Source organism: Streptopelia decaocto (assembly GCF_964273445.1).
Source record: "Streptopelia decaocto genome assembly, chromosome: 18".
Lineage (NCBI taxonomy): Eukaryota > Metazoa > Chordata > Aves > Columbiformes > Columbidae > Streptopelia > Streptopelia decaocto.
In genome coordinates this window covers 1,124,385-1,149,502 of record NC_138673.1, presented here as the reverse complement: position 1 = coordinate 1,149,502, position 25,118 = coordinate 1,124,385, and the positions used below count along the sequence as shown (strand labels likewise).

General features: G+C 51.4%; 1 protein-coding gene across 2 annotated transcripts in view; it reads left to right on the top strand.

Annotated features, from left to right (window-relative positions):
- Positions 1-20,658, top strand: part of MTMR4 (myotubularin related protein 4) — a 59,574-nt gene extending 38,916 nt beyond the window's left edge. For both annotated transcript variants that reach the window (XM_082068395.1, XM_082068396.1), the window contains exons 8-19: positions 5,447-5,560; positions 11,062-11,258; positions 11,672-11,800; positions 12,075-12,186; positions 12,620-12,815; positions 13,711-13,896; positions 14,660-14,830; positions 14,947-15,101; positions 15,655-16,882; positions 17,534-17,644; positions 17,940-18,028; positions 18,404-20,658. In XM_082068395.1, coding sequence (XP_081924521.1) covers positions 5,447-5,560; positions 11,062-11,258; positions 11,672-11,800; positions 12,075-12,186; positions 12,620-12,815; positions 13,711-13,896; positions 14,660-14,830; positions 14,947-15,101; positions 15,655-16,882; positions 17,534-17,644; positions 17,940-18,028; positions 18,404-18,581 — 2,866 coding nt within the window. In that variant the 3' untranslated portion in view covers positions 18,582-20,658. The remainder of the gene's footprint in view (positions 1-5,446; positions 5,561-11,061; positions 11,259-11,671; positions 11,801-12,074; positions 12,187-12,619; positions 12,816-13,710; positions 13,897-14,659; positions 14,831-14,946; positions 15,102-15,654; positions 16,883-17,533; positions 17,645-17,939; positions 18,029-18,403) is intronic.
- Positions 20,659-25,118: the final 4,460 nt, after the last annotated feature.

The window sequence follows — 25,118 nt, the reverse complement described above, 5'->3', positions numbered from 1 at the left end:
TGTGCTTCCCTCTGACAGCTGCAGAAAGTCCAGCTTAGGTTGACCATCTGTGGTTTGCTCTCCTGGCCAGTAATTCACAGCAATTAGCCAACTTCTCTTGAGACAGATGTTTTCTTTCCAATCAAACCAGGGAAGAATGGACTTGAACCAAAGCTCAGCGAGCTGGATGCAAGCCTGGCTTTGCTTTTCTCCGTGTCCCGAGGTCCCACGCGGGGATCCCGGCAGGTCGCACCTTCCTGCAGACATCCCGAGATCTTCAAGGTGGTGTTGTTTGCTTGTGCAACTCAGAAACCAGTTCTGCTTTGGGGAGTGTGTCTTTAAATCCTGCCTTGGCTTTTGATCCTCACCACCTGCCTCTATTCACAGGAATCAGGTTACTTTTTAACTGTTTATAGTCCTTTTATCTTTTATTACCCAGCATTGGCAAAACAGTGTTGTTAGAGACAGGATACTCCAAGGTAATGGCTTTGTCCGTTGTCTTTCAAGTCTGTTCCGAGATGTCCTTATCTGGAAACTATTATCTTCTTCCTGGCGACAGCCATCGTAAAATTAGAGCAATACAAGCGTATAATAACCACTCCTTTGGTCTCCATAAAGGTATACTATTCCAGCATACAAAGATAACAACATGATTGCGTGATCTCTCTGTGGCTCTCGGTGGGAAATGGACCTGTTTGGACATTCCCCATGTGGGGCACCCGTGTTCTGCGACAGGACCCGTTTCATCTCGGCCTTGATGCTGCTGGATTTGCTGTGCGCATAGTTCCTTCAAAAAGGAAAATAAACCCACTCACCTTTCCTTCAGTGTCGGTGCTGGTTTTCAGCTCTGATCTTTTTGCAGTTGTGGTTTTATTTATTTTGTACTTTATAAGGGAAAAGCTGAGTTCTGTCTTATGCTTTAGGCAGCTGATGTTTCCCACCCATTTCTGTGGCTGCTCTTCATTCGTATTTTGCCTTTTTTTTTGTTAAAATTCTCTACAAATTTTAATACTATCCTTGGCTTTAATTGAAGGGTGATAATTAGTGTTCTCACTTATATTTGCCATGTGCAGACAATAAGTCTACAGGGGCCATTAGCAAAACACTCTGTTTTTGCATCCCGCAGAGGAGGATCCCTGTCCCCGGCCTGGCCGCTCCCTTCGTGCTGAGAGGAGCTTTTGTGTCGGTCCCTGTCCGTAGGTGTGACCTGTGCCGATTGGTGTGTTTGTGGTGTTATAGCCACACTTTTCTGGGGTCAAAACCTCACTGTTGAAAAAAGTCTCATCCTGTGCTCTGAGACATCCCAAGGTGTCTCAACCCCCACTTCTATGACCTTCATCGCTTGGGCTCTTCTCCTGGTGACACACGAGCACAATGTGGGGATGAACACGGTTCCCCTTGGTGCTCCCTTTGTTGTGAAAAATGACCGTTGAAGTCCTGCGCTATTTATCTTTTCAAGAGTTGCTCTTTCCTCAGAGGAGCTTCCTTCCAGTCTGTGGGGAGTGACCTGTGAAACAAAATGAACAAACCAAAAAACACCCCACAACAACAAAGAAAAAATAAAACAACCCTTCTGAAAACCCACATCCACTGGCAGCCCCATGAGCAGCATCTGCTCGGTCAGCGATGCTTCCAGTGAGCTGTCCGTGCGTGACACAATGTCCCTCCCGAAGAGCCGTGTTGACTCTTCCCGCGTGTGCCATGTTTGCCCTCGAACCAACCGTGGCCGCCGGGCGCTTTGTTCTGAACTCACATTTAAGCGCTTTCCCAGAGACCTTTTAACCAAACCGACCCCGTGTTTGCCACCGTTCATTCCTGCGGCGCCCGAGCCAATGTAAGCACCGGCGGTTAATCATTCACCTGGTGCACATTTGGGTTGCCGTGGAAATGCTGAGCATTATCTAGTCCTGGTGATTAGTTACTCCTCGTTCCTAGCAGATTGTTCTAAATCTTCCCACGTTGTCCCTCGTAAAATGGGGTTGGTGCTGGCAGCTTTTTGGGGGCTCTCCTGCTGAACACCAGCATGAATAGTTCAGATTTTCTGCTGTGATCTTGCTGATCTGTTAGATGTTCACTTGTGGTAGCAGGCCGATACGTCCGCAGTGTTTCAAAAAGGTCTTCAGGGCTTTAATCATTTAACAGATCATTTCTCAGAAGCTGCACGACGTCTCATTTTTACTGTTCTTTTTAATTTAGGTGCACATTGGGCTCCTCTTGGGTTTGAGTCCTTTGGAAACATTTCCCCTCTTTGAAGGGTGTCCTTTGACATCTAAAATCCTTCTTTTGGTCACTGTTTAGCCCTTTCTGATCTTATTGATGCATTTATATTAATAGCATGTCCAAATAACCACCATATCTACAAGTTTTTTCCCCTCTTTTCTGAATCTGGTTGTTACTGCTGTGGGAGGCTCGTCCCCTCTGAAATTCTACTGTGTGATGAATACGTAACAAAGTGATTTTTCAATTATTCTATTTTGAAGCAGCTTAGGACCGAAGGAGGAGTTCCATACTTTTGTATTATTTGGTTGGTGGCTCCAAGAAGCAGCTGATGGTGTCTAAAACCGTCACCTTTGTCTCATGCGTTATTGTGATGCTCACGTGGAAGCAGCACGAGTCTCCCATTGCAATTTCTGCCCTCACAGCCTTTCCGAGTGTGTTCCAGCCTCCCGTGGGTGTCGTTATGGTCGCTGCGGTGTTTGGTGTTTGCGCCTCAGTGCTTCCCCAGTTCTCTTTAGGCTTGGGATTTGAGTCCATGCACATTCTGCTTTGTTTCTTGGTGCTGGTGACTCTGAGCTTCACACTTTTACCTTCATGTTTTCCTGAAACATATTTGTTTTCTAGCTCAGCCTATTTCGGTTTTCCTACAAAGCTTGTACTCTGAAATTTAGGATGCCACTAATAAATCCTGCCTTTTCAGTTCATCTACTTTATTTTTCAGAATTCTACCCTAGAAGCACAGGTCTGTTTGTCTTGACATCGTTGCCTGTTTCTATGTGCTCTGCTTAAATTTGGCCCAAATTCTTGAGTCTCTCCTAACTGTGTTTATCGAATTCCGTCTTACTGTTTTCCTAAGGCTGCAGAGCTCTTGGAATATGTGCTCCTGAACCGCTCTGCCGACTCTCCCCGGTTTTCAGTTGCTGACATCTCCTGGAGTGTTTCACCTCAAGTGCCAGGGAACTCATTCTGTTTTCATTCCCATGAAGCCAGTTCTTGTACAGACTCAACTGTTCCAAAAGTTCCTCCAGGTCTTACCAGGTGCTCCCACATACCTTTATTCTCAGTCACACTTCAATGCTTCTCTAATTTCCTGACCAACTTCACCGGTGGAATCTGAGGTATTTCCGAGATGTCCAAGCTTAGACATCCTACCACAGACATCCTGGTCTCCAGCGTCTTTCCTGACAGCTTTAATTTTGCTGCCTGAATTCCTCTTCCTCACCCTGTTGTTTTTTATCTCATAGACCAGCTTTGCTTTCAGCCCGGGGCTTTTCTGCGGAGCTGTCTAGACTCTGTGTGAAGTGCCGTGGCAGGCGGTTCCTCACCAGCATCGCAGACTAAATAACACTAAGTGCCGTATCGTGCCTGTTGCCATCAGCAGGGAAGTCCCTGAGCTCAGAGGAGTCACTGAACCCCAGGCTGGCTGGGTTGCAGGAGCTCTGTAGATCCCCAGCCCAGCCCTGCTCACGCAGGGTCACAGAGCAGATCACACAGGTGGGTCCAGGCGGTTTGAATGTCTCACAGAAGGAGACTCCACACCCGCTCTGGGCAGCCTGGGCCAGGCTCTGGCACCTCCCAGCAAACAAGTTGCTGCTCATGTTCACATGGAGCCTCCTGTGTTTCAGTCTGTGCCCGTTGCCCCTCACCCTGGCGTTGGGCACCACTGAACAGAGTCTGGTCCATCCTCTGACACCCACCCTGAGCTATTGATCCCATGGATCAGATCCCTCTCAGCTTCTCTTCTCCAGCTCAACAGCCCCAGCTCTCTCAGTGTCTCCTCATCACAAAGATGCTCCAGACCCCTCCTCATCTCTGTAGTCCTGCACACCAGGCCACCTCTGGAGCTTATGGCTGGGTAGTTTCACCCCCCTCACATTGTTTCCCATCTGCCCTGAAACATTCCCGCTGAAGGATGTGGGTTATAGCCTGGAGCTGGAGCTGCTCTTTGATGTCTCTTGCATGTTCAGCTTTGTTTCAGCTGCTGGATGGAGCTCAGCTGGTCCAGCATCCGGGCAGCGCTTTGTCTGCAGCATGTGACCTGCCTGCCCTGCCTGCGGCCGTGTGCTGCCTGCCCTGCCTGCAGCGGGGAAGGACAGTAGCTACAGTAACCAGGGAGCGCCTGTGCTCCTGGTTTCTTACCTTTGCATCATTCTACTGTCTCCCCTTCTCCCCAGCACCCCTTGGCTGTCCCTCCTCTTGCTCTGCTGATAACATACCTGCAGCTGGATTTTTAACATTTTTCTTGGGACCTCAGCATTTGCAATCCTGTTGCCTCTTCCTGTCTCGCCCACCCTCCCCAACTGAATTTCCATTTCAGCTGGACTGTTCTACACTTGTGTTCACGCAGATGTGGGGCTCCTCTGGGACTGCTGCTCTGCTCGTCGGAGAGTTGGGTCCCCCCCACTATTCACTGTGTGCACCGGGAGTTAGAACCATAGAATGTCCTGAGTGTCTCTTCTTGACCACTGTCAGGTTGGGCCGTGACACCTCCCTGGGGAGCCTGTTCAGTGTCCAGCACCTCTGGGTGAAGAACCTTTTCCTCACGTCCAGCTGACCCTCCCTGGCACATCTTCTGCCGTTAGTTCCTTCCGCAGGGTCCGGATCAGACTTGCCCATCACACTCCTCTCACTGCTGGTGTGTGTTCACATGGGTATCAGGAATCTGATTTCTGGTGCCCCACAAAACAGGATATTCTTTTAGATCTCTCTCATGTCATTTTATTATAGCATACCCCAAATCACCATTGCCATCTCTCTGGGCAGAGCTGTGTCTTCCTTGCAGGGAGCAATGTGTGAAGCTTATCTGTGGTGACCTGTTTTCTGCAAGGCAGAAAGTGGCAGATCATCATTTACCAGAAGCCGTGTGCGTTTCTGGGTTTGCAAGTGCTGTGAGGAAACCAAAACCCCACATAAATTAAGGACTGTTCCCCTGAACCCTCATGAATTCTTAAATCCTGACTATGCACCAAAGGCACCCTTGGAAGAACAGGGGTACTTTGTACAGGCCGGAGCGAGGCGTGGGCTGAAAGGAGGTTGTCTGCTCTCAGCTCATTCCTGACAGCACTTTTTGGGTCACTTTTCCCGCATTGAGATTGTGCTAAGATGGGTATGAAGAAGAGTCGAAGTCCCACAAGCCAAGTTTGGGGAAACATGAGCTGCTCCTGCCTTCTCTCCGCACAGCTTCTCTAGTGCGGATTTTTGATTGCAGAGTCCTCATCTTGCCTCTATGCTGCTTTTTCTTTCTCCCCAGACTTTGCTCCAGTTATCCCCAGAAGCTGCTGGTCCCTGTCTGGATCACCGATAAGGAGCTGGAGAACGTGGCTTCGTTCAGGTCGTGGAAAAGGATCCCGGTGGTGGTGTACAGGTAACAACCAAAGAGCTCTCCCCTAAACCTACGGCAGTTGCCCTTATCCCCGTGGTCTTGCCCGTGCTCAGGTAGATCTGAAGATGTGGGTGATTTTCCTCCTATGGAGATACAGCAAGAACACTGTGTTGGATTAAGATTTCTGAGTTTCAAAGCCTTTTCACAGCTTGGTACCTGGCTGGTGCTTTGAAAAGAAGTCTTGCCCAAAACAAGCCCTGCTGCCAGCTGGACATACCTTTAAACACCCCAGAGCAAATCATTTCTGTCTTGAGTGAGTTCTGAGAGTCTGACAGCGTTTAGGTAACAGAATGAAATGTTTGCGTGTGCTTGAACTTTGTTGATTCAATAGCTGGTAAATATATAGAATACCTATTCCCTGGTCAGCCTTCCAAAAATAATGTATAGAGGGGGGTGCAGGAGGCCAGGCAGCAAATAGAACAGAGCTTTTCAGGGCAGGGGATGGTTTCCCATCCAAAACATCTCTGTGAGACTGGTTGAATTGGTGCACCCAGTCAGTGCACATGCTGGAACGTACGTTATGGTTTCTAGCCTTAGATTCCATGCTAGCAGTTACTAAATCCAAATATAAAACGCTGTGGAAATAAAAGAGCTGCACAACAGAGGACAACCCTGCGAAGTACAAAAGCCTGGAAACAAAACCAGGGAATTTACACGCCTCTTAATTCTACATCTTCATGTTGCATTGTTTGCTGTCAGGTGGTGGCAAACACTGGGTATTACTTCTAGAAGGACTAAATTCTCTAGCAGAGTAATAACAAGCGCTGCTCATTGTATGGAGCCTTTCCCTCTTTGTAGCCAAGTCAGCTAAGAAGTTAATTGTATTTGCGATTACTTTTGCTAAAAATGGCCCGGCGCTGGAGACTGTCCCGCTGCGCCTCCCCACCCGAGGGCAAAGCTGTGTCTTTTTGCTACTCTGACAATTATTTTGTTCCTTGCTTTATAATATCGCTGTAATGGTACCCGGTAATTTACAACCCTTTGCAGCCAGTGATCAGATTAGAAGATGCTGACAAGCGATGCTACAAGATGGGGCAAGCGCTTGGCCATGGTGTATCTCTTGTTTTCATGCATTCTTTAGCCTCTGCCCTCAAGATTGGAAGCCAAGAGGGTCTGCGAGGGCCACGGCTTTTTCTGGAGTGCCCTGTGCTGTATGAAAAGGGATGGGAAGATATTAAAAGCCTCACACTCAGCACCCGCAGATCAGGAGAGAGTGGACAAGTGGGCTCGAGTACATGACAAGCGCAGGACTGTTTGGTAGAGTTCAGGGCTTTGGAGAACAAGGCTGAATTCATCAGCTCACAGTCAGATCTGTGAAACGTGACACCGAAGGTACCACATTATCAGTTTTCTTTCAAAAAGTACAATTTACCTGTTAAGCAGAGCAGAAATCTCCATCTCCGAGTCCTCAGTGGGGATGCGCACTAGAGATGCAGGAACCTCCAGGCACATTCGCTTTTAAAACAACGCAGAGGATGCAATTAATTATTTAGCTGGCTGCAGAGGCAGACGGGCATTGCCTGCCAGCTGCTCCTGGTCATTACCCGCTGTCTGCACAGCCACCTTCAGAAGACCTTGGGGCTGTGTGAGCAGGAGAGCTCGATGTGCTCGGTGTCACCTCTGCCCGTGTTGATGCTACAGCAGATGAACAGGACACGGCTGCAGCCCCAGGGCTGAGCACTCGCTCTCAGGCTTTGGGATGGTGCCAGAGTGAGACAGGAGCTTAACCCAGAGACTCGGGAAATGAAAGGACTTGTGCACGTGTGTCTCAGTGGGCAACCTTTAGGCGGCAGCTCTGTAAACCCTCTATTGGCTCTTTCATAGAATGATTTTGGTTGGAAAAGGCCCTCAAGATCATGGAGTCCAACCATAACCCACCCCTGGCACTGCCCCATGTCCTGAGAACCTCATGTCCGTCTGTCCAACCCTCCAGGGATGGTGACTCCAGCACTGCCCTGGGCAGCCTGTTCCAATGCCCCACAGCCCTTTGGGGAAGAAATTGTTCCCCACATCCAACCTCAACCTCCCCTGGCGCAACTTGAGGCCGTTTCCTCTGCTCCTGGCGCTTGTTCCTGGGGAGCAGAGCCCGACCCCCCTGGCTCCAAGCTCCTTTCTTGTGTTTTAATCCAAGCTGCTTGACTTGCATTGTGGCTGAGCTCTCTTATGGCCAGAAAAGCAGGGAGTGGACTCAGGAGATCTTGGTTGATGCTTTCTGGATGATTGTTATATGTTTGGTGGCACATGCTAATGACATCAGGTGTGCTCTAGCCTTGTGCTCTGGATGAATCTGGGAGTAAAAGCTCAACTGATAAACTACAAAGGCACTTCATGCTCCAGCTCCTACAAAGTAATTTTGTCCACATAAGTTAAAACACTGGCACCTTCTGCCTTTCCAGCTTCAAGAAAGGAACTTTGTGCTTTGAGGAAACCTCCACAAAAATCCCCTGTAAGAAAAGACGTGAAATGCTTCATGTGCTTGTGCAGGGGAGGTTTGCAGGAGAAGGCTGAGCTGAGCCCTGGCTGCTCCCCTCACCTGGGAACTCATCGCGAGCTCCCTCGTGGTTTTGGTTCGTCCAATGGCACTTTCATGACTTCACGCTCATCGATACTGGCCATATTTCCTGGTGTTTATTGGCATGTCTGATGTGTCTTGAAACCGGCCACCTCCAGGCCATCCCCTGCCCAGCATTTGTTGCAGCGCTGAGAAGTTAGTGCTACCAAGAAGTTTTCTGGATTTAATGTGACTCTCTGGCAGCAGTTGCGGTGTTGCATTCAACAGGCGACCTCTGCCTGAAGTGGCCTGCCCAGCTGAACTCTTTTTCCACCTCTGCACCCCAAAACGGTGCCACCGCGTCCCAGCAGCCTGCAGGATCTGTCCCTGGCACAGCTCCTGCCTTTCCCAGCAACGTGCTGAGGCGCTGGCTGGGAAAGCGCCTGTTGGCACAGGCCAGAGCACGGGTGTGCCAGCAAACAGGCTCGGGGAGCGCAGGCTGGTGCTTAAGTCCACGCCTGGGCTCTGTTTCGTTTCTGAGCATAAATAAAGCCTTGGCTGCTGTCTGTGTCAACCGTCCTTCCCTGATCCTGAAGCCAGCAGTGGGGCTGAGTGCTCGGTACATCACCCTGCGAAATGCAACAGCTGTAGAGGTGGCGCCAAAAGGATGAGGACCCCGCGGTGTTTTGACTCAGCTGAACACGTGAAAGTCTTTGGTTTGAAGTCTTGATCATTATTATCTGTGAGATGTCACTAATGATAACAGATCTTGTGCGTTTATTGATAAGTTGCCTCAGGAGAATAAGGGGACCTTGTCTTTGAGAAGCAAAACTGTTCCTGCAAAGTGCAGGAGCTGCTGCTGAGACACCAGACGCCCCATCAGGAGGTCAGAGCCTTGGAGCGTTGCCAGGCGTGCAGCAAAAGGCACGAACAGGTGCTGTCCTCCCCTGTGGAACAGCAGAGCTCCATGCAGGGTGGCAGCATGAGGAGGAGACACCTTCACGAGAGCTTCTCAGAGCCCTCGCTGGCAGCCAACCAGCCTGGGGTGCTGGGTGAGGCTCCTGCTGTGCGTCAGCATCCGCACTGTGACGTCCCCAACTTTGCACCAGTGCAACTTTTTCAGAGCTGTTGACCTACAAACAGAAAACACCTGGATGTGGTTTGTCAGGAGCTTTATCTGCATCTTCCAGCTCATCTTCAGAGGGCTTCTGCCCAGGCAGTGGTGGGATAGGAAGGGTGAACGCTGTTGTGAAGAACCGAGGTGCAGGGTCTGGTCTGTCCTGTCCCCAAGAGGGGCCAGGAACCGCGAGTTGTGTGTCAGGAGGTCTAACAGGTGGGACAAGTACACAGGGATTCCTTCGTGGGGCATCTCTGGAGCAGCCGGTACCTTAGATTTCCTCCAACAGATATTCAGAAGGTGTGATTGTGTTTCATGGTCACCTGGTGGACCTATCTGCTGTAAATTTACTGTATTTTGGAGCCAGTTTGTGCTTCCACATTTCACTGTGGCAGAGTCAGCTGTCTGTCCTGCCTGCTGTCCAAGAAATACCGCTGGTTTTTCTTAAACTTATGGCATATCTGACCATTCCAGTACTTATTTGGATTTGGGGGAAAAATAAAACTAGTTTTCATGACCTTTTATGCCTCCCATCCATCCTCATCCTTCTCCCATGGTGGGGACTTGTTTCCTGCTCACGTCCGTTTACTGAAGCTCTTCTTTTCCTCTGTCCTTGCCACCCTTCTCTGGAGGTCTGAGTACAACATTATCCTTTTTGAGATGGTTTAGTGGGAAATAATGTCCTTTTGAACATGCGTAAGATGTGGTGCCGTCACGTTTGTTGTCTGGCTCTTCTCGGAATAACTGCTGGCATGTTCTTAACCTTTTTGCTTCTTTTGAACATCGAGCCGAGGCTTTTTGAGAGCTCAATGACTTTGAAGTTTTTGAGATTTGGAAGCCGATTTGTACCCCTGTCAATAGCTGGAGTTACATTTTGATCACTTGTAAATACTTTTCATTTATTAATATTAAATGTCATATCACCTACTATCACAGGATCTTTTGCAACTCTTACCTGGTTGATGCTGTGTCACCAGCAGTTTTGTCACCTAATTTCCCTTCCAGACCATTTGGGAATGACCTGACCAGTCCGTTCCTGTGAAAAACAATTGATTCCTCTGCAGACCTTCCACCGGGCCTCAGTAGCAACAGCCAGTGTAGGGTTCGCATTTGAGGGGTTAATAAACACCAGCTCAGGCCTCCACACAGAAACAAACCGGTCTGATGCTGGGTGAGCTGATCCTTCTGCCTTACAAGTGATAAATGAAATGGTTCAACAACCAGTATCTACTTTGAGGCAAAAAGAAAAGAGAATGGGAGAACAGAACAGTGTTAGAATAAGTAACTATTAATTCTCCAAAGTACAACCATAATGATTTGAAGTTTTCCTCTCTGGTTTAATATATTGTCTATAGGCAATAACAGACATATATATTATATATTTATAGATAATAATATGTCATTGTAAATAAAGTATAAAAGTAGCTCAGTAGAGTAACAGAACAACTGGCAGCTTCCCCCTTGCTGCAGAAATTCCCCATTCAGTGTAGCGGTAGCTGAGACCCAGGGCACAGCCATCCCTCCTGGAGGTGACATCCCATGAGCCAGAGCTGTCCCCAGAGCTGCCACTGTCCCCTGGCACCGGCGGGTCCCCACAGTCCCTCCTGCAGCGACCTGCTCCTAATATCTGGTTTTGTGAGCTGTTCCAGCTCCGTGAGCTGCTCGCAGCTGCGTCTGTTCGTCACCATGTGAGTGACGGCCTCCCCGTCACCCTTTTGCTCTGAATGGCAGTTATTGGTGACGCTGTGTCCCAGCACTGGAACGCAAGTGTAAATGCAGCAGATGGTGCGGTGAGGGGATTTAGAGGTGTCTCTGTAGGTGAGGTTTGCTGGGCTGGTTCTCCAGGGGTTCATGAGGCTCTCGCTTCCTCTGCAGACACGTGCGCAACGGGGCGGTGATCGCGCGCTGCAGCCAGCCCGAAATCAGCTGGTGGGGCTGGCGAAACGCTGACGACGAGTATCTGGTGACGTCTATTGCCAAAGCCTGTGCATTGAACCCTGGCGCGAAGGTGCCGGGCGGTGTGCCGCACAACGGGAGCAGCGACGGCGCCGAGGCCTGCGACACCGACTTTGGTGAGACACCTCGCTCCCCTCTGCTCCCCAAACACCTGAGTTGATCAGGGCTTCCTACACCTCAGGGTTGCTGCCAACAGGGCAGCAATCCCAGAACCCCAGTCTGGTTGGGTTGCAGGAGCTCTGTAGATCCCCAGCCCAGCCCTGCTCACGCAGGGTCACAGAGCAGATCACACAGGTGGGTCCAGGCGGGTTGGAATGTTTCGGAGAAGGAGACTCCACACCCGCTCTGGGCAGCCTGGGCCAGGCTCTGGCACCCTCAAGTTTAATCTCAATATCCAGAGGGATCATCTGGGCCCCATCATGCCGGGGTCACGGTGTGTGGGACGGGTTTCTGGGCTCGGTCATGGCCGGCGCTGGTGGCACCGGGGCCCTGTCCTGGGAAGGAGCTCAGTCTGTGTTTGTCTCTGCAGACTCGTCCCTGACGGCGTGTTCAGGCGTGGAGAACGCGGGAACTCCTCAGAAGCTGCTGATTCTTGATGCCAGGTCCTACACTGCGGCTGTGGCCAACAGGGCGAAGGGAGGCGGCTGCGAATGTGAAGGTACAGAGGGCAAAGCACATCCCAGAACATCTCCCTCTTGGACCCACTTTGTCCTAAAGCGGAGTTTGGGTTGAGTTGGTCTCTGGGAGCACATTTCTCTTCATGCTTGTTCAAAGTCCATTATTCCTGATATATTGGTGTTGGTTGGTGAGGCTTTTATAGCAAACCTGCCTCCCTGCAGAGCGGGACTGGTGCTGAGAGGGGACAGCTAAACGAGCACATGGAGGCAGCAGCAGCAGCTCTCGCTGAGTGTTTCCCTCTCTCTTGTGTTCAGAGTATTACCCAAACTGTGAAGTCGTGTTCATGGGCATGGCCAACATCCACTCCATCCGGAACAGCTTCCAGTACCTGCGCGCTGTCTGCAGTCAGGTGCCGGACCCCAGCAAGTAAGTGACTGTTCTCTCGCTGATTTTGACACCCTAATCTGTGAACGTCCTGGAGGATTTTCCCTCCCTTTTCCTTTTTCCTGTCCCAGGTCTCTACTTCAGAAAACAGAGGGATAGAAACACGCTTACAGTGCTTGAACACTGCTTATTTTGATCCTTGGCAATCCAGAAGAGATTGCAGCGCTGCCCCAGTGTCACTTGGTTCTGTGTGTCCTCCAAGGGTTTCTAAAGTGTAGATGTAGCTGGGAAAAATTGAAATTAGGGGTTAGATTCTTTCCACTTATTCCCAGGCTGGCTGGGTCCTCTTGAACATGTTTAGAAAAGGCTGATTTTCACTGAGGACTCCAAAAAGACTTGGGTTACAATATATTTCATTTTTTTTTTCACTGGAGAGCTAAGCAACCATTTTCTTGCCTTTTTCCACCCCTTCTAGCTGGCTTTCCGCCCTGGAGAGCACCAAGTGGCTGCAGCACCTTTCCGTCATGCTGAAGGCAGCCGTGCTGGTCTCCAGCGCAGTGGACAGAGAAGGGCGGCCCGTGCTGGTTCACTGCTCCGACGGCTGGGACAGGACTCCGCAGATCGTAGCGCTGGCAAAGATTCTTCTGGACCCTTACTACAGGACCATGGAGGTACGAGTTGTGCTTCACTGCTCTTTCATGGCTGTTAAAAGGCAGCTTTTGTCCTGGAGCCTCAGGAGGAAGGAGCAGGATTGGCATTTGGTAATTAGCTGAGCGGCGTTTCAGAGCTTCTGTTGTGGGCGTTGGGTTTTTCCACATTCTCTTCCTGCCCGTTTTCCTCTGCTCAGCTTGGTGAAGCACAGTGGTAAATAACCTGTTGTGTTCAAGGTTTGGCCGCTTCCCTGCATATTCTCCAGGCTTTTATTGTACAAAAATACCACCTGTGAGTTTGTATTTGGAAACCTCTGACACGGGGGTGGTTTTGCTCCCAGCCCAGCACTGGTGCCGCCTCCTTCCCGCGCTGCAGACCTGGGTTTGCCTTGTTGTGTACACATACGCAGGCACGTTGCAAGAAGAGCCAGAGGCCACGGATGCATTTGCAAAGAGCAAGTTTTATTTTAGTTACTTCTCTACTGGGGGATCTCCGAAGCCGCACCTGAGCTCCCAGGCAGAGGTGACAGCAGCGGGGACGCAGGCGCTGGTCAGTTCAGCCCTGCTGGAAGGTCACTGGGCCTGCTGAGCTCGCCTGTATTTCAAGGCTTCAGGCAGGCGCAGGCTCCCGCTCTTTCTCACAACAAAGCAGGAGTCTCAGACATAGTGATAAAGGGCCTAGGGTTTCTCACAGGCCTATGTTATCCAACACAGAGGTTCTACTCATCAAGCACACAAGGTCAGTAAAACAATTAGTGTGATGTATGTGCTTTTTCTACAGACAGGTGCAAGTTACTTGAGCATATTTACATTTAACTAACCTCCTCACCAAATCTTCCGCTATATCCCCATACACTTGTCCTGTCACCTGCCTACAGCAAAGAGTCCACAGTTTGCTTTTGTCTTTTATTCACAGGGCTTCCAGGTGCTTGTTGAATCAGACTGGCTGGATTTCGGTCACAAGTTTGGTGATCGCTGCGGTCACCAGGAGAAGGTGGAAGATCAGAACGAGCAGTGCCCAGTTTTCCTCCAGTGGCTGGACGCGGTTCATCAGCTTCTGAAGCAGTTTCCTTGCCTCTTTGAATTTAATGAAGCTTTTTTGGTAAGAAATACACATGCAAACATCTCTTTATCCCTTGCCAGATGTGAGCAGAGCCAGAGGGAAGGCCATGATATTTTACACCCTTGTGGTTGACAGAAAACAAAAACGGAATTATTTAAAAATGGGGAAGTGTCTGAGCGCTTGGGCTCTGCTGGATTCCTGACATACCTGCACCGTGTGGGTCCAGCCCTGCGTGTGGGTCCAGCCCTGCCGTTCAGCGGCGTTTCGACCTGGCTCTGTGTGTGTGTTGCTTCTGTTGGCTGTTTGCAGTTTCTTCCTCCTCCCGGGGGTGCTGCAGCTCGGAGAACGTAACAGAATGCACAGTGATGGAGGGTTTATATTCTCTGGTTTCTTTAAATCATTTCTTCTCCAGGTCCCTCTCTAGCCCAGTGAATCAGATACCATCAGCAGCATTGTTTTGATTAAAAGCCTGGTTTCCTTATCTCAGAGCAGTATGAGTCTGAAACATTTAATAAAGCTGAATTAGAAAAATGATAACTATTAATCTCTGTCTTATCAAATAATACAGGTCGGGTTATAGAGGGATGGGCGTGGTATCATTGACAGTTGCTTTCACTTTAATCAAGCGATTCCCATTGCTGTCCCTTCTCTGTCCTGCCCTGTGTGGCAGAGGACAGCAGCACGGTCACTGCCTGGGGTTGAACACGTGAGCCACCCCAGAGGAGCGTTAAACCTTTCCCTTGTAGACAGGAGACAGCGTTTCCCGCTGGCCCTGACCGCTGTTCCCCCTGTGCCGCTGCAGGTGAAGCTGGTGCAGCACACGTATTCCTGCCTCTACGGGACCTTCCTCGGGAACAGCCCCTGCGAGCGAGAGATGCACAACATCTACAAGCGAACCTGCTCCGTGTGGTCCCTCCTGCGGGCCGGCAACAAGAACTTCCACAACCTGCTCTACATGCCGGGCTCTGAGCAGGTGAGCAGAGCTCCCGGGCCACGTTCCAGGCTCTGCCTCCAGGCACCAGGGGCTGTGTGGAGAGGCTGGAGGGGTTTCCTTTTGTGTACATCTCTGATCACAAGTGGTTATTGCAGGTGCTGCATCCCGTGTGCCATGTGCGAGCGCTGCATGTCTGGACTGCGGTGTATCTCCCGGCGTCCTCGCCGCACCCTCTGGGACAGGATGACATGGACATTTACCTGCCCTCTGGGTCGCAGAGCCAGGAGTTCAGCGGCAGATGTTTGGACAGGTGAGAGCCTGGAGCCCCAGGCCCGAGCTGGATTCTTTCCCTCCGTGCTCGTTGTAGCTGCTCTGTTTTACCTGTTGTTCTCTGTGGAGAGCAAGAGTTCTGTAGCATTGTCACAGCCACTTGGAGAAGAATGTGTACAGCTCCCAGCTGCCCCTAAACCAGCAGATAGTGGAGACCACACCGTAGTGTTGTGCATTTCAGCTCGTGCTGCTGCATCGCCCCTCCCCACCCACCTGTCATCTGTAACTAAGAGCGTTTCCCTTCCCTCTTCTCAGTTTCAACTGAATTGAGGAGAGTTTCAGGAGTTTTGTTTTGAGATTTCATAGAATGAGAGAATCATTTTGGTTTGAAAAGCCCCTCAGGATCATGGAGTCCAACCATAACCCACCCCTGGCACTGCCCCATGTCCCTGAGAACCTCATCTCCGTCTGTCCAGCCCTCCAGGGATGGTGACTCCACCACTGCCCTGGGCAGCCTGTTCCAATGCTGGACATTTCTGTGAATAAATGTTTCCTAATATCCCATCAAAAATTTGTTTTCTTTTGGATTCTAGATTACCAAAGACAAGATCTATGGATGACCTGCTTTCAGCCTGTGACTCCAGCAGCCCGCTGACCCGCACATCGAGCGATCCCAACCTCAACAACCACTGTCAGGAGGTCCGGGTGGGCCTGGAAGCCCGGCACGGCACGGCCGAGGGGGCCGAGCTGCACGGGGGAGAAGGCGGTGCCGGGGCTGCCGGAGAGACGGGGCGGGTGGAGGAGCGAGAGGAAAACGCTCTCCTGAAAGCCAACAGCGCTTGTAGCAGCCATGCTGAGCACAGAGAGCAGAGCAAGGAACCGAGCGTCTGGGCTGCTGTGCCAGCAAGTGGTGCCTCTCTGAAGGCAGAAGAGGGAAATGGAGCGGTCACGGAGGAACGGGACGGCACGTGTCCAGCTCCAAATCCTTCCGAACAGGAAAATATTGAGGGGGTTTCCACTAGTTCTGGAAAGCGTTTAGAAACCGTTCCCCAGGAACCTTTGAAGGCTGCTGGCCTGGTGTCCAACGCAGGAGGCTGCCCCAAGAGAAGCACCACCGGCCAAGACATTCCCAGCCAGGAGTCCGTGGGACCAAGCGCCCCTTGTCAGGACAGCCCAGGCCCTGCCACGGGTGTCCCCTGCCCAGGTGAAGACAACGGCAAAGGCAACGGTGGACGGAACGTGCCCTGCGAGGAGCCTGGCCGGCCGGGCAGAGTCCCGCTCGAGCAGTGGCGCAAGCCCATCTCCCAGAGCCAGAGCAGCGAGTTTTCCTTCCTGGGCTCTAACTGGGACAGTTTTCAAGGAATGGTGACACCGCTCCCCAGTGGGGACCCTGCACCCAGACACCTCCTCTCCTACGGCTGCTGCAGCAAGAGGCTGAGCACCAAAGCACTGCGGGCGCCGAGCCTGTGCCTCAGGGAAGGAGTGAAACCCGCCGCCTGCTCTGGCCACGGCAGTGTGCATTTTGCAGGCCCCACAGGGAGGCCCAGCCGTTCGTGGCTGCCCTGCCACCTGAAACAAGCGTCTGGTCCCAAGCACGTGCCACCAAAATGTCCTTCCCCTGTGCCTCCTCTCTACCTGGATGATGATGGGCTCCCCTTCCCCACGGACGTGATTCAGCACAGGCTGCGGCAGATCGAGGCCAGCTACAAGCAGGAGGTGGAGCAGCTGCGCAGGCAAGTGCGGGAGCTGCAGCTGCGCCTGGACATCCGTCACTTCTGCACCCCTCCGGCTGAGCCGCCCATGGACTACGAGGATGATTTTGTAAGTAACGGCCTGGAACACCCCAACTGTGGGCCAGCAGTGCTCCTGCACCCCCACACCGCCCTCTCCAACATGCAGTTCTCACTCTCATACTTTAGGAGTGGATCATATAACCATAGAATAGTTTGTGTTGAAGGGCCCTTCCCAGCTCCCCCAGTGCCCCCCCTGCCATGAGCAGGGACATCTTCACCAGCTCAGGGTGCTCAGAGCCCCGTCCAGCCTGGCCTGGGATGTCTCCAGGGATGGTTCAGCCACCACCTCTCTGGCCAACCTGGGCCAGGCTCTCACCACCCTCAGGGCAACAATTCCTTCCTCATGTCCAGCCTGAATCTCCCTCCTTTAGTTTAAAACCATCGCTCCTTGTCCTGTCACAACAGGCCCTGCTAAAATGATTAAGATCATTGTATGTTTACTCAGCCCCGTTTTCCTCCTGTCCATGTGCTGTGTCCTCATACCACCCAGAGGCAGCATCTCTGCTTCTTGAGGACCAAGCAACGGCTCCTACATGCTCACTAATGCTTTGCCTCCTTGCGTGAGGAGCTGTGGAGCCACCCCCGTGCCCTTCACAAGCACCGAGCGTGGCCAGAGCAGGGAACGCCCTTGACGCTGCAGCTGAGACAACTGAAGGGACGTGTGACTCTGTTTTTGCAGACATGTTTGAAGGAATCGGACGGCAGCGACACCGAGGATTTCTGCTCTGACCACAGTGAAGATTGCTTGTCAGAAGCGAGCTGGGAGCCAGTCGATAAGAAGGAGACTGAGGTACGTGTCTCGTTTTGGCAGCTGTGATGCAGCAGGAGAGGATGTTTCTTAGCAGTTAACTTTGTTAGGGCAGCAGAGGGTGGGCTGGAAGCACGGCAGAGAGTATCACCCTTGTCCTTTATCACATCCTCTGCGTTCCCTGCTGCTGCTGGGGCCGGTGGAAGGGGACGTGGGGGGTGGGCTAATCCTGAGCCATCCCGTCATGGTCCAGAGCCACATCTCAGCCTGCGCTGGGGTCCTGGACCTGGTTGTTGTGTCACAAACAGAAAGCTGACAGGACTGGGGTTTGCTCTAGGTCACGCGGTGGGTTCCAGACCACATGGCCTCGCATTGTTTCAACTGCGATTGTGAATTCTGGCTGGCCAAGCGGAGGCATCACTGCAGGTAAGCAACGCTCTCGCTGTAGTTCCGCTCCTCTGCTCAGGCTGTTTCTCACAAACTCACAAAATGCCTGTCTGCGATGTTTGTTCCCTCCAGCTCCCAGGAGAGAGTTTTAGGACTTTCTTTTATTTGCCAGGCCTCATAAATTCCCTGTAGATTTCCATTCTGCATTGTTCTTTCTATTTTTCCAAGGCCTTTCATCCTTCCCCTGGGTAGTAACACCCATGAGTCTCTTTTTTCGTGGTAGCCAGTTTGCTCCCACTGGAGACCACTGTATGTGTTGAAAAGTCCTAGTAGGGCTGGTACTTCACCCTGAACCGGATCCTCTGCTGTGCTGTTCCCGGCTCTCTCTTCACCAGTTTTCTCGCTCCTTGACAGGAACTGTGGGAACGTGTTCTGTGCCGGTTGCTGCCACCTGAAGCTGCCCATCCCCGATCAGCAGCTGTACGACCCCGTCCTCGTCTGTAACTCCTGTTATGACCACATCCAAGTGTCTCGTGCCAGGGAGCTCATGAGCCAACACCTGAAGAAACCCATCGCCACGGCCTCCAGCTGAATGCCAGACAAGGGACCTGTCTAAGCCCAGCCTTTCCTCCTGGGGGTTTGAAGGGTGACTCTGCCTCCACTCTTGTGAAGGCCTTTGGTGCAGCCCTCGAACACCCCGCTCGAACACCCCCTCTGCAGCAGTCTGGCTGCTGGGCTGGGGCAGAGGAGCTCGGGCTGGAGCACGGTGCGTGTCCTCCCTCTGGTACCCGTGGGCCCATACGTTGTAGCCTGATGAGCTAGGGCTAAAGAGGGGATTGCAACCTCTTCCTTTTGTGGGCTGGAAAGCGACGTTTTCACAGCTATTGCCTGTGCAAAGTACCCCCAAAGCAATAGAAAGGCATGTTTAGAACCACCCCCACCAAGGCAGGCTGCTGTACCAGAAGAGCGCAGGCTCTGGGCGGGACCGCGAGCTTCGGAAGGGCCTCAGCCTGGAGCAGTCCTGTAGATTCTCTTTCCATGAGTGAGATTTGCGATCAGCTTGGTGAACAAGACTCACTAGCCATCACTAATTGATTTGTCTCTTGAGCGTCAACCAGAAATTCATTCTGGCTGAAAGCGGGCCGAGCAGATTTTGCCCGTTTTCATGCTCCGCTAGGACTGGTGAATGCACTTGACTCTCTGACCTCCCAACTCTGCGGTGAGATGAGAAATTGGCTTTTTCACTTCTGCTCTGCCCGTCTGCTTCGTCTGCGGTCGTGTCACAGCGCGGTGCTCACACAGGACTGGCACCCTGGTCCTCTCCTGGCATGGAAACAGAACTCGCCTTCCCGTGTTGCTCCTCCGGCCCTTCTCTGCCCTCAGCTCTCCACTTCCTACTGCTCTTTATCCTGAAAACTTGATACCTTGAGGGTATAGGCCATAATGTGTTGTTTTACCTCCTGGAATGTGCTGTCTGGTGTATGTGAGGGTTTCAGTCCAAATGCTGCTATATATTTCTGTGCACTTAATGTAACCCGAAGAAGGGAGAATGAAGCATCGATACCAAAATGGGGGTGGGGAGGACACTGGCTGACACAGACACTACGCTCTGTGCTTTCCGCGGGAGGACGTACAGCCCAGCTACAGCGATAACCGTGACGTGCGGCATCTCCGCAGTGGTGGAAACAATCTCTCTGACGTGCCCCAGCACTACCTAAAATGCCTCTTGAATTTGACTTCTTTTTTGTCTCCTGTACAGTGGTCAAAGTTCAGAGTTGCCCACTTGTAATTGCGTCTCTACTTCTTTAAACTAGAGAGCAAGACTCCCAGCTCGTTCTAAGAAAAAGGAACTGGGTTTAGAAAGAAAGGTTTGGAAAGAAAGGCTTCAGGTGGGCTTTTAGTCCCTAGATCCCTCTGGGAGTATCCATCCTGCCTCCTTTCTAAGAAATCTGTGGATATTGATGAGGAAGAAGAGTTTGAACACGGCGCATTTCTGTGCTGAAATGCAGGTTTTCTTTCCAGCTCAATGCAAAGGTCCAACATGCTCTGCACCCCATGAACTGAGACTTTCATACATGGGGGGCGTGTATTTCATACCTGTGAGGGCGTTCGATCTGTTAACAAGGCAAAGGACTTTACGCTGTTAGGATCTCCCAAATTTTTGCTAATGGTTTGTCATCTCCAGCGGAGGGAATGGAATAACGACCCTTTCCTGCACTTTGATATGTCAGCCTCTGGTGTTGTAAATCCCGATAGTGCGAGCAAAGCTGGCGTCGGCTGAAGGCCCTGGGCTGACCTGGACTCTGCTGCTTTTCCGTACTGGGAACAACCGAAATGGCTTTGGGAAGAGAAGGCTCCTTGCTTCGGATTCTCCCCCGCCTTGGACCTCGCAGTCATTGCCGGACGTGGAAGAGCAACCGTGGGGCTGCAGAAGAAACGGGGTTCACTCCTGTTTTGCGTGTGTTGGAATGACTGCGAGCAATAAGGAAGCCAGAAACTGGGTACTGTTGGCCCTGCCGTTCAGGCCATTAGTCCAAACTGCTTTTAGCTCTCGTGAGTTTCAGCGTCACAATGTGCCGGCCAAAAAAACTCTAAAAAATCAGTTCGATAGCATTGTGACAAACAAAACGTGCTGTACAACTCAATACAGTCGAAATAAAATCTCTATATTAGTGCTGCTGCGTTTGGAGTCGTTCTTTAGTTCGTGGTGAATTCTTCTTACAGTGTTTCTCAGGCTGCTGTTTGGTCCTTGTTGCCTTGTCCTTCCGTTCAGGTATTGTGGGAATTTAATGTTCTTTCTCACAAATAAGAATCCAGGGTGGGACACAGAGCACGCTGTGCTGTGCTCTTCCGCTCCGCTGCTCTCTGCCAACGAACCCGCAGCAGCCCAGGATTCCAGCGCCTTCCAGGGAGGAATTCTCCCGTTCCGGAGCAGCAGGTGCGCAGGGTTCACCGCTCTTCACCCACGTTTATGCCACTGTTTGCCAGGTAGGTTGTGCGGCCGTGTGCCCGTGCAGGTTGGTAGATGGGGACAGATGTGTTCAGCCGCATGTGCCAGGGTGACGCAGGTAAGTTATAGTTTGTGGCGGAGCTGGACAGGATCTGTTAGGAAGCCTGTCCTCAATTTCAGACATCCAGGGATCTTAAAACTGAGCAGATCCCCGGTCAACTAGTCCCAAAGTTCAGGTCAGCGTTCACATCAGACGGGTAGCACCTAAATGCTTTGTTTTATTTGAAATGTTAGGAGTGAGATAGCTTGTCACATCTGAAAATGAACCGTTTCTCCTGAAACAGCCACAGGAAAGGTCACCTGCTCTGGTGACCCTGCGTTAGCAGTGGTCGGACTGGATGATCTCCAGAGGTCCCTTCAACACCAACCAGTCTGGGCTCCTGGGATCTTCAAAGGCAACATTGCTGCTTATTAATCATGAATGAGGTTTCTGCGAGAAAGGACGGTCTGCTGATCAGCTTCCAGGCTCTGGTCTTAACACTTCCCGTGTCACTGATCAGCAGCTTCTGCTGCAGCTGTGGCACCTTTTGGCCTCTCCTCACCAGCCTCAGCAGAATTTCCCTGTGTGCCCACAGCTGAATCGAAGCATTTTGCTGAAGACACTCGTGACTTGCAGTGGCCACACCAGCAAAGGGCACTTAATGCCCATGATTATTGAGCACAGAACAAAGCATTAAATCACTTAAAGAATATAAAGCGGTAATTTGCCAACACATTCAGCCTGAGGTGATGTGTGTGCACTGCAATGGGTCAAAGCCTTCCCCTATCAGTGCTGTGACTGTCGTGAATTGTTGGCAAATTAACAACCACAACTGCTTGTGATGTACCGTAATATCTTGCCAGCCACTGAACAAAATAAACATGGATTTCAGTGTAGTGAGAAGCCAGGTTGCAATGGTTGGTGCTATTCAGCTGTTCAGTCGTTAATGGATGACGGTAAAAGTGCCCGGGCCAGAGGGGCCATGCGGAGCCGCGGTTACGGCGGAGACGAGGATCGTGACGTGTGGCCATGCGAACCCTGCGAGCGCTGAGCAGGGAACGGCTCGACATGGGACAGAGGGACAGGGTGGGTGCGGATGAGCGAGGTGCATTCAGTTGGTTTCCATCCACACAGTTCGCAGTAGAAGAGAGAAAAAGTATGTTTCTCTCCCAAAACGTTAGGCTGCTGAGAAAGTGAACTTTGGGCACTGCTGTTTGGTTACGGTACTGTGGGTATCTCTGTGTCTCCTAAGTTAAAAATAATACATGTCCCAAGTTGTACTTATATAAAAGATGCTGCATTCAGTCTCTAGTAGGTTTAAAATGATATTTTTTGCTTTTAGAAGTTGCCCGAAGCAGCGCACACCATCCATCTCACAAAGTTTTGGCCAGTCGTGCAGCTTTACTCCCCGCACCAGCACAGTTGTCACCATGTATGTGCAGGTCTTGCTGATGGTCCAGGTGGTTGCAAGTCCTGCAGCACCGCCGGGCGCTGTGTCACCAGGTCACCGTGTCACCCCGCTGGGCTGTGGGGATATCTACAGGCTTTAGATTTCATTTAGATTTGCAGAAAGCCAATTTTTTTTTTAATGTCTGCGGAGGCACTTGACAAAGGAAGCACTTGGCACAGCTGTGTCAGAAATAAAGACTAGCGTGTGGCTTAATAGATTCAGGACATACACTGCAGAGCATCTTCCTTTTGAGTGCAAAACAGTTTCCTTCAGCGGTATCAGTGGCCGATCTACTGCGGGAGCTAAAGGGACCTTTGCCCCTCTCCTCATCACCAGGCTGGCTCACCATCATCGAACCGCAGAATCATTTTGGTTGGAAAAGCCCCTCAAGATCATCGAGTCCAACTGTTCCCCCACCCCTGTCCCTGCCCCATGTCCTGAGAACCTCATCTCCATGTCCAGCCCTCCAGGGACGGTGACTCCAGCACTGCCCTGGGCAGCCTGTTCCAATGCCCCACAGCCCTTTGGGGAAGAAATTGTTCCCCAGATCCAACCTCACCCTCCCCTGGCGCAACTTGAGGCCGTTTCCTCTGCTCCTGGCGCTTGTTCCTGGGGAGCAGAGCCCGACCCCCCCTGGCTCCAAGCTCCTTTCAGGCAGTTCAGAGATCAGAAGGTCTCCCCTCAGCTCCTGTTCTCCAGCTGAACCCCCCAGGTCCCTCAGCCGCTCCATCACACTTGTGCTCCAGCCCCTCACCAGCTCCGTTCCCTTCTCTCAACTCGTTCCAGCACCTCAAGGCCTTTCTTGGTGTGAGGGGCCCAAAACTGACCCCAGGATTTGCAGTTTGGCCTCCCCAGGTCCCAGCACAGGGACGGTCACTGCCCTGGGCCTGCTGGCCACACCAGTGCTGGTACCAGCCAGGATGCTGGTGGCCTCTTGGCCACCTGGGCACACGCTGGCTCATGTTCAGCCGCTGTCACCAATGCTCCAAGTCAAGCCCCTTGCTGCTGGAGGTCCCTGGAGCGGTTTCCTCATGTGGTACCTCCCACCGCAGCTGCTGTGGGTTCGTGTCTCCTCTCACCTGCCCTGAGCTCTGAGGTGCTGAAAGGTCCAAGTGCGGCTCTGCCGGCAGCTCCCAGCGCTCCGGGTGCTGATGAGAAACATCCTTCTGTCTTCAAAACATCATCTGTTCTGCAGCTACGGGCTCAGGTTCAGAGTCCTGAAGGCAGCGCTTAAAAGGGACTTATGTTTCTGGGTTTTAGTTCCGGGGACTTTTGAGCTTGAGGGACCTGTTCTCTGCGCTTCAGTTACGGACTCGGTTGCTGGCTGACCTGAGTCAGGATGACACAATAACAAACCCGTGTACCCCACTGTCAGGTAGTTGTCTTGCACTCCTGCTGCACAGGGCGAGGAGAAGCCTTAAATCATTTCCTTGAAGTAACGCAAAAGACAATCTTGGGAGTGCTGAGAAAATGCTTTTGTGAAGTCAACTTTTTCTTGATTTTTCAGGTTTGTGTTCCACATTGTTTACTAAAGCTTTGGCTCTTTACCCTGAGCAACCATTACATCATTCTTAAGAGAATAAATTATTAGTGAGCAAATAAACATGCGAAGTCTCTTGGGGGGACGGCAGCATGAGTGCACTAGAATCACAGGCCATTAATTCCTTGGGTAACGTAACGTCCTTGCACGGTGCAGGATTTTGGATTTGATGACAATGAGATGAAATTTCTGCTCCTTCCTGCTGTTGCTGCTGACTCAGAATAATGATAAATGTGCTTGATCTGCCAAAGACAGAGACTGAGAGAAATGATCTGCTAAAAAAGAGGCAAAAATAATATCTTCTAATCTCTCCTTATCGTCTTTTTCCTTGTCCTGTTTCCTGTTTTACCCGTCCGCTTTAATGTGAAGTGGGGAACTCTGTGAGCAACCCCACCCAAAATACTTAAGCCAGTTGGTCTAACATCGTTTTCTTCACTTCGGCTATGCGGAAGAGCAGTGATTTTGCTTTCAGTTTACAAACAGGAGCAGTTGCCCATCAGTTTATTCAATTTAGTCCCCTTTCCGACACTTCCTGCAGTTTCACTTGTTTTGGTGGTTTGGGGCTGTGCTGTAAACCAAAGCAATAAGGATGGTTTCAGTTAAAGAAAGGGTTTGGTTTTGTACCTTCTTGCTAAGAAATCTTATGACAACTCTGAGATAATGTATTTAAGGTGAGGAAATAGGCAGGTGCTCAGTCTCCTCACTGGTATCTTGCTCTGAGGGCAGCCAAGGTGGAGAAATGTCATCTTCTTCTGTCACTGCTGGTGAACCACGGGCAGGATGAAGATAGAGAGATGGCCACAGAACCCCAGAATGTCAGGGGTTGAAGGGACCTGGAAAGCTCATCCAGTGCAATCCCCCCATGGAGCAGGAACACCCAGATGAGGTTACACAGGAAGGTGTCCAGGCGGGTTGGAATGTCTGCACAGAAGGAGACTCCACAACCTCCCTGGGCAGCCTGGGCCAGGCTCTGCCACCCTCACCCCAAACAAGTTTCTTCTCAAATTTAAGTGGAACCTCCTGTGTTCCAGTTTGAACCCACTGCCCCTTGTCCTGTCATTGCCCTTGTCCTGTCACTCCTCCTTCCCCAGCTCTTGCTCTTCTTCCCGTTTTGGTTCACAGCAGGTTTGTGTTCTAGAACTCTCAGCA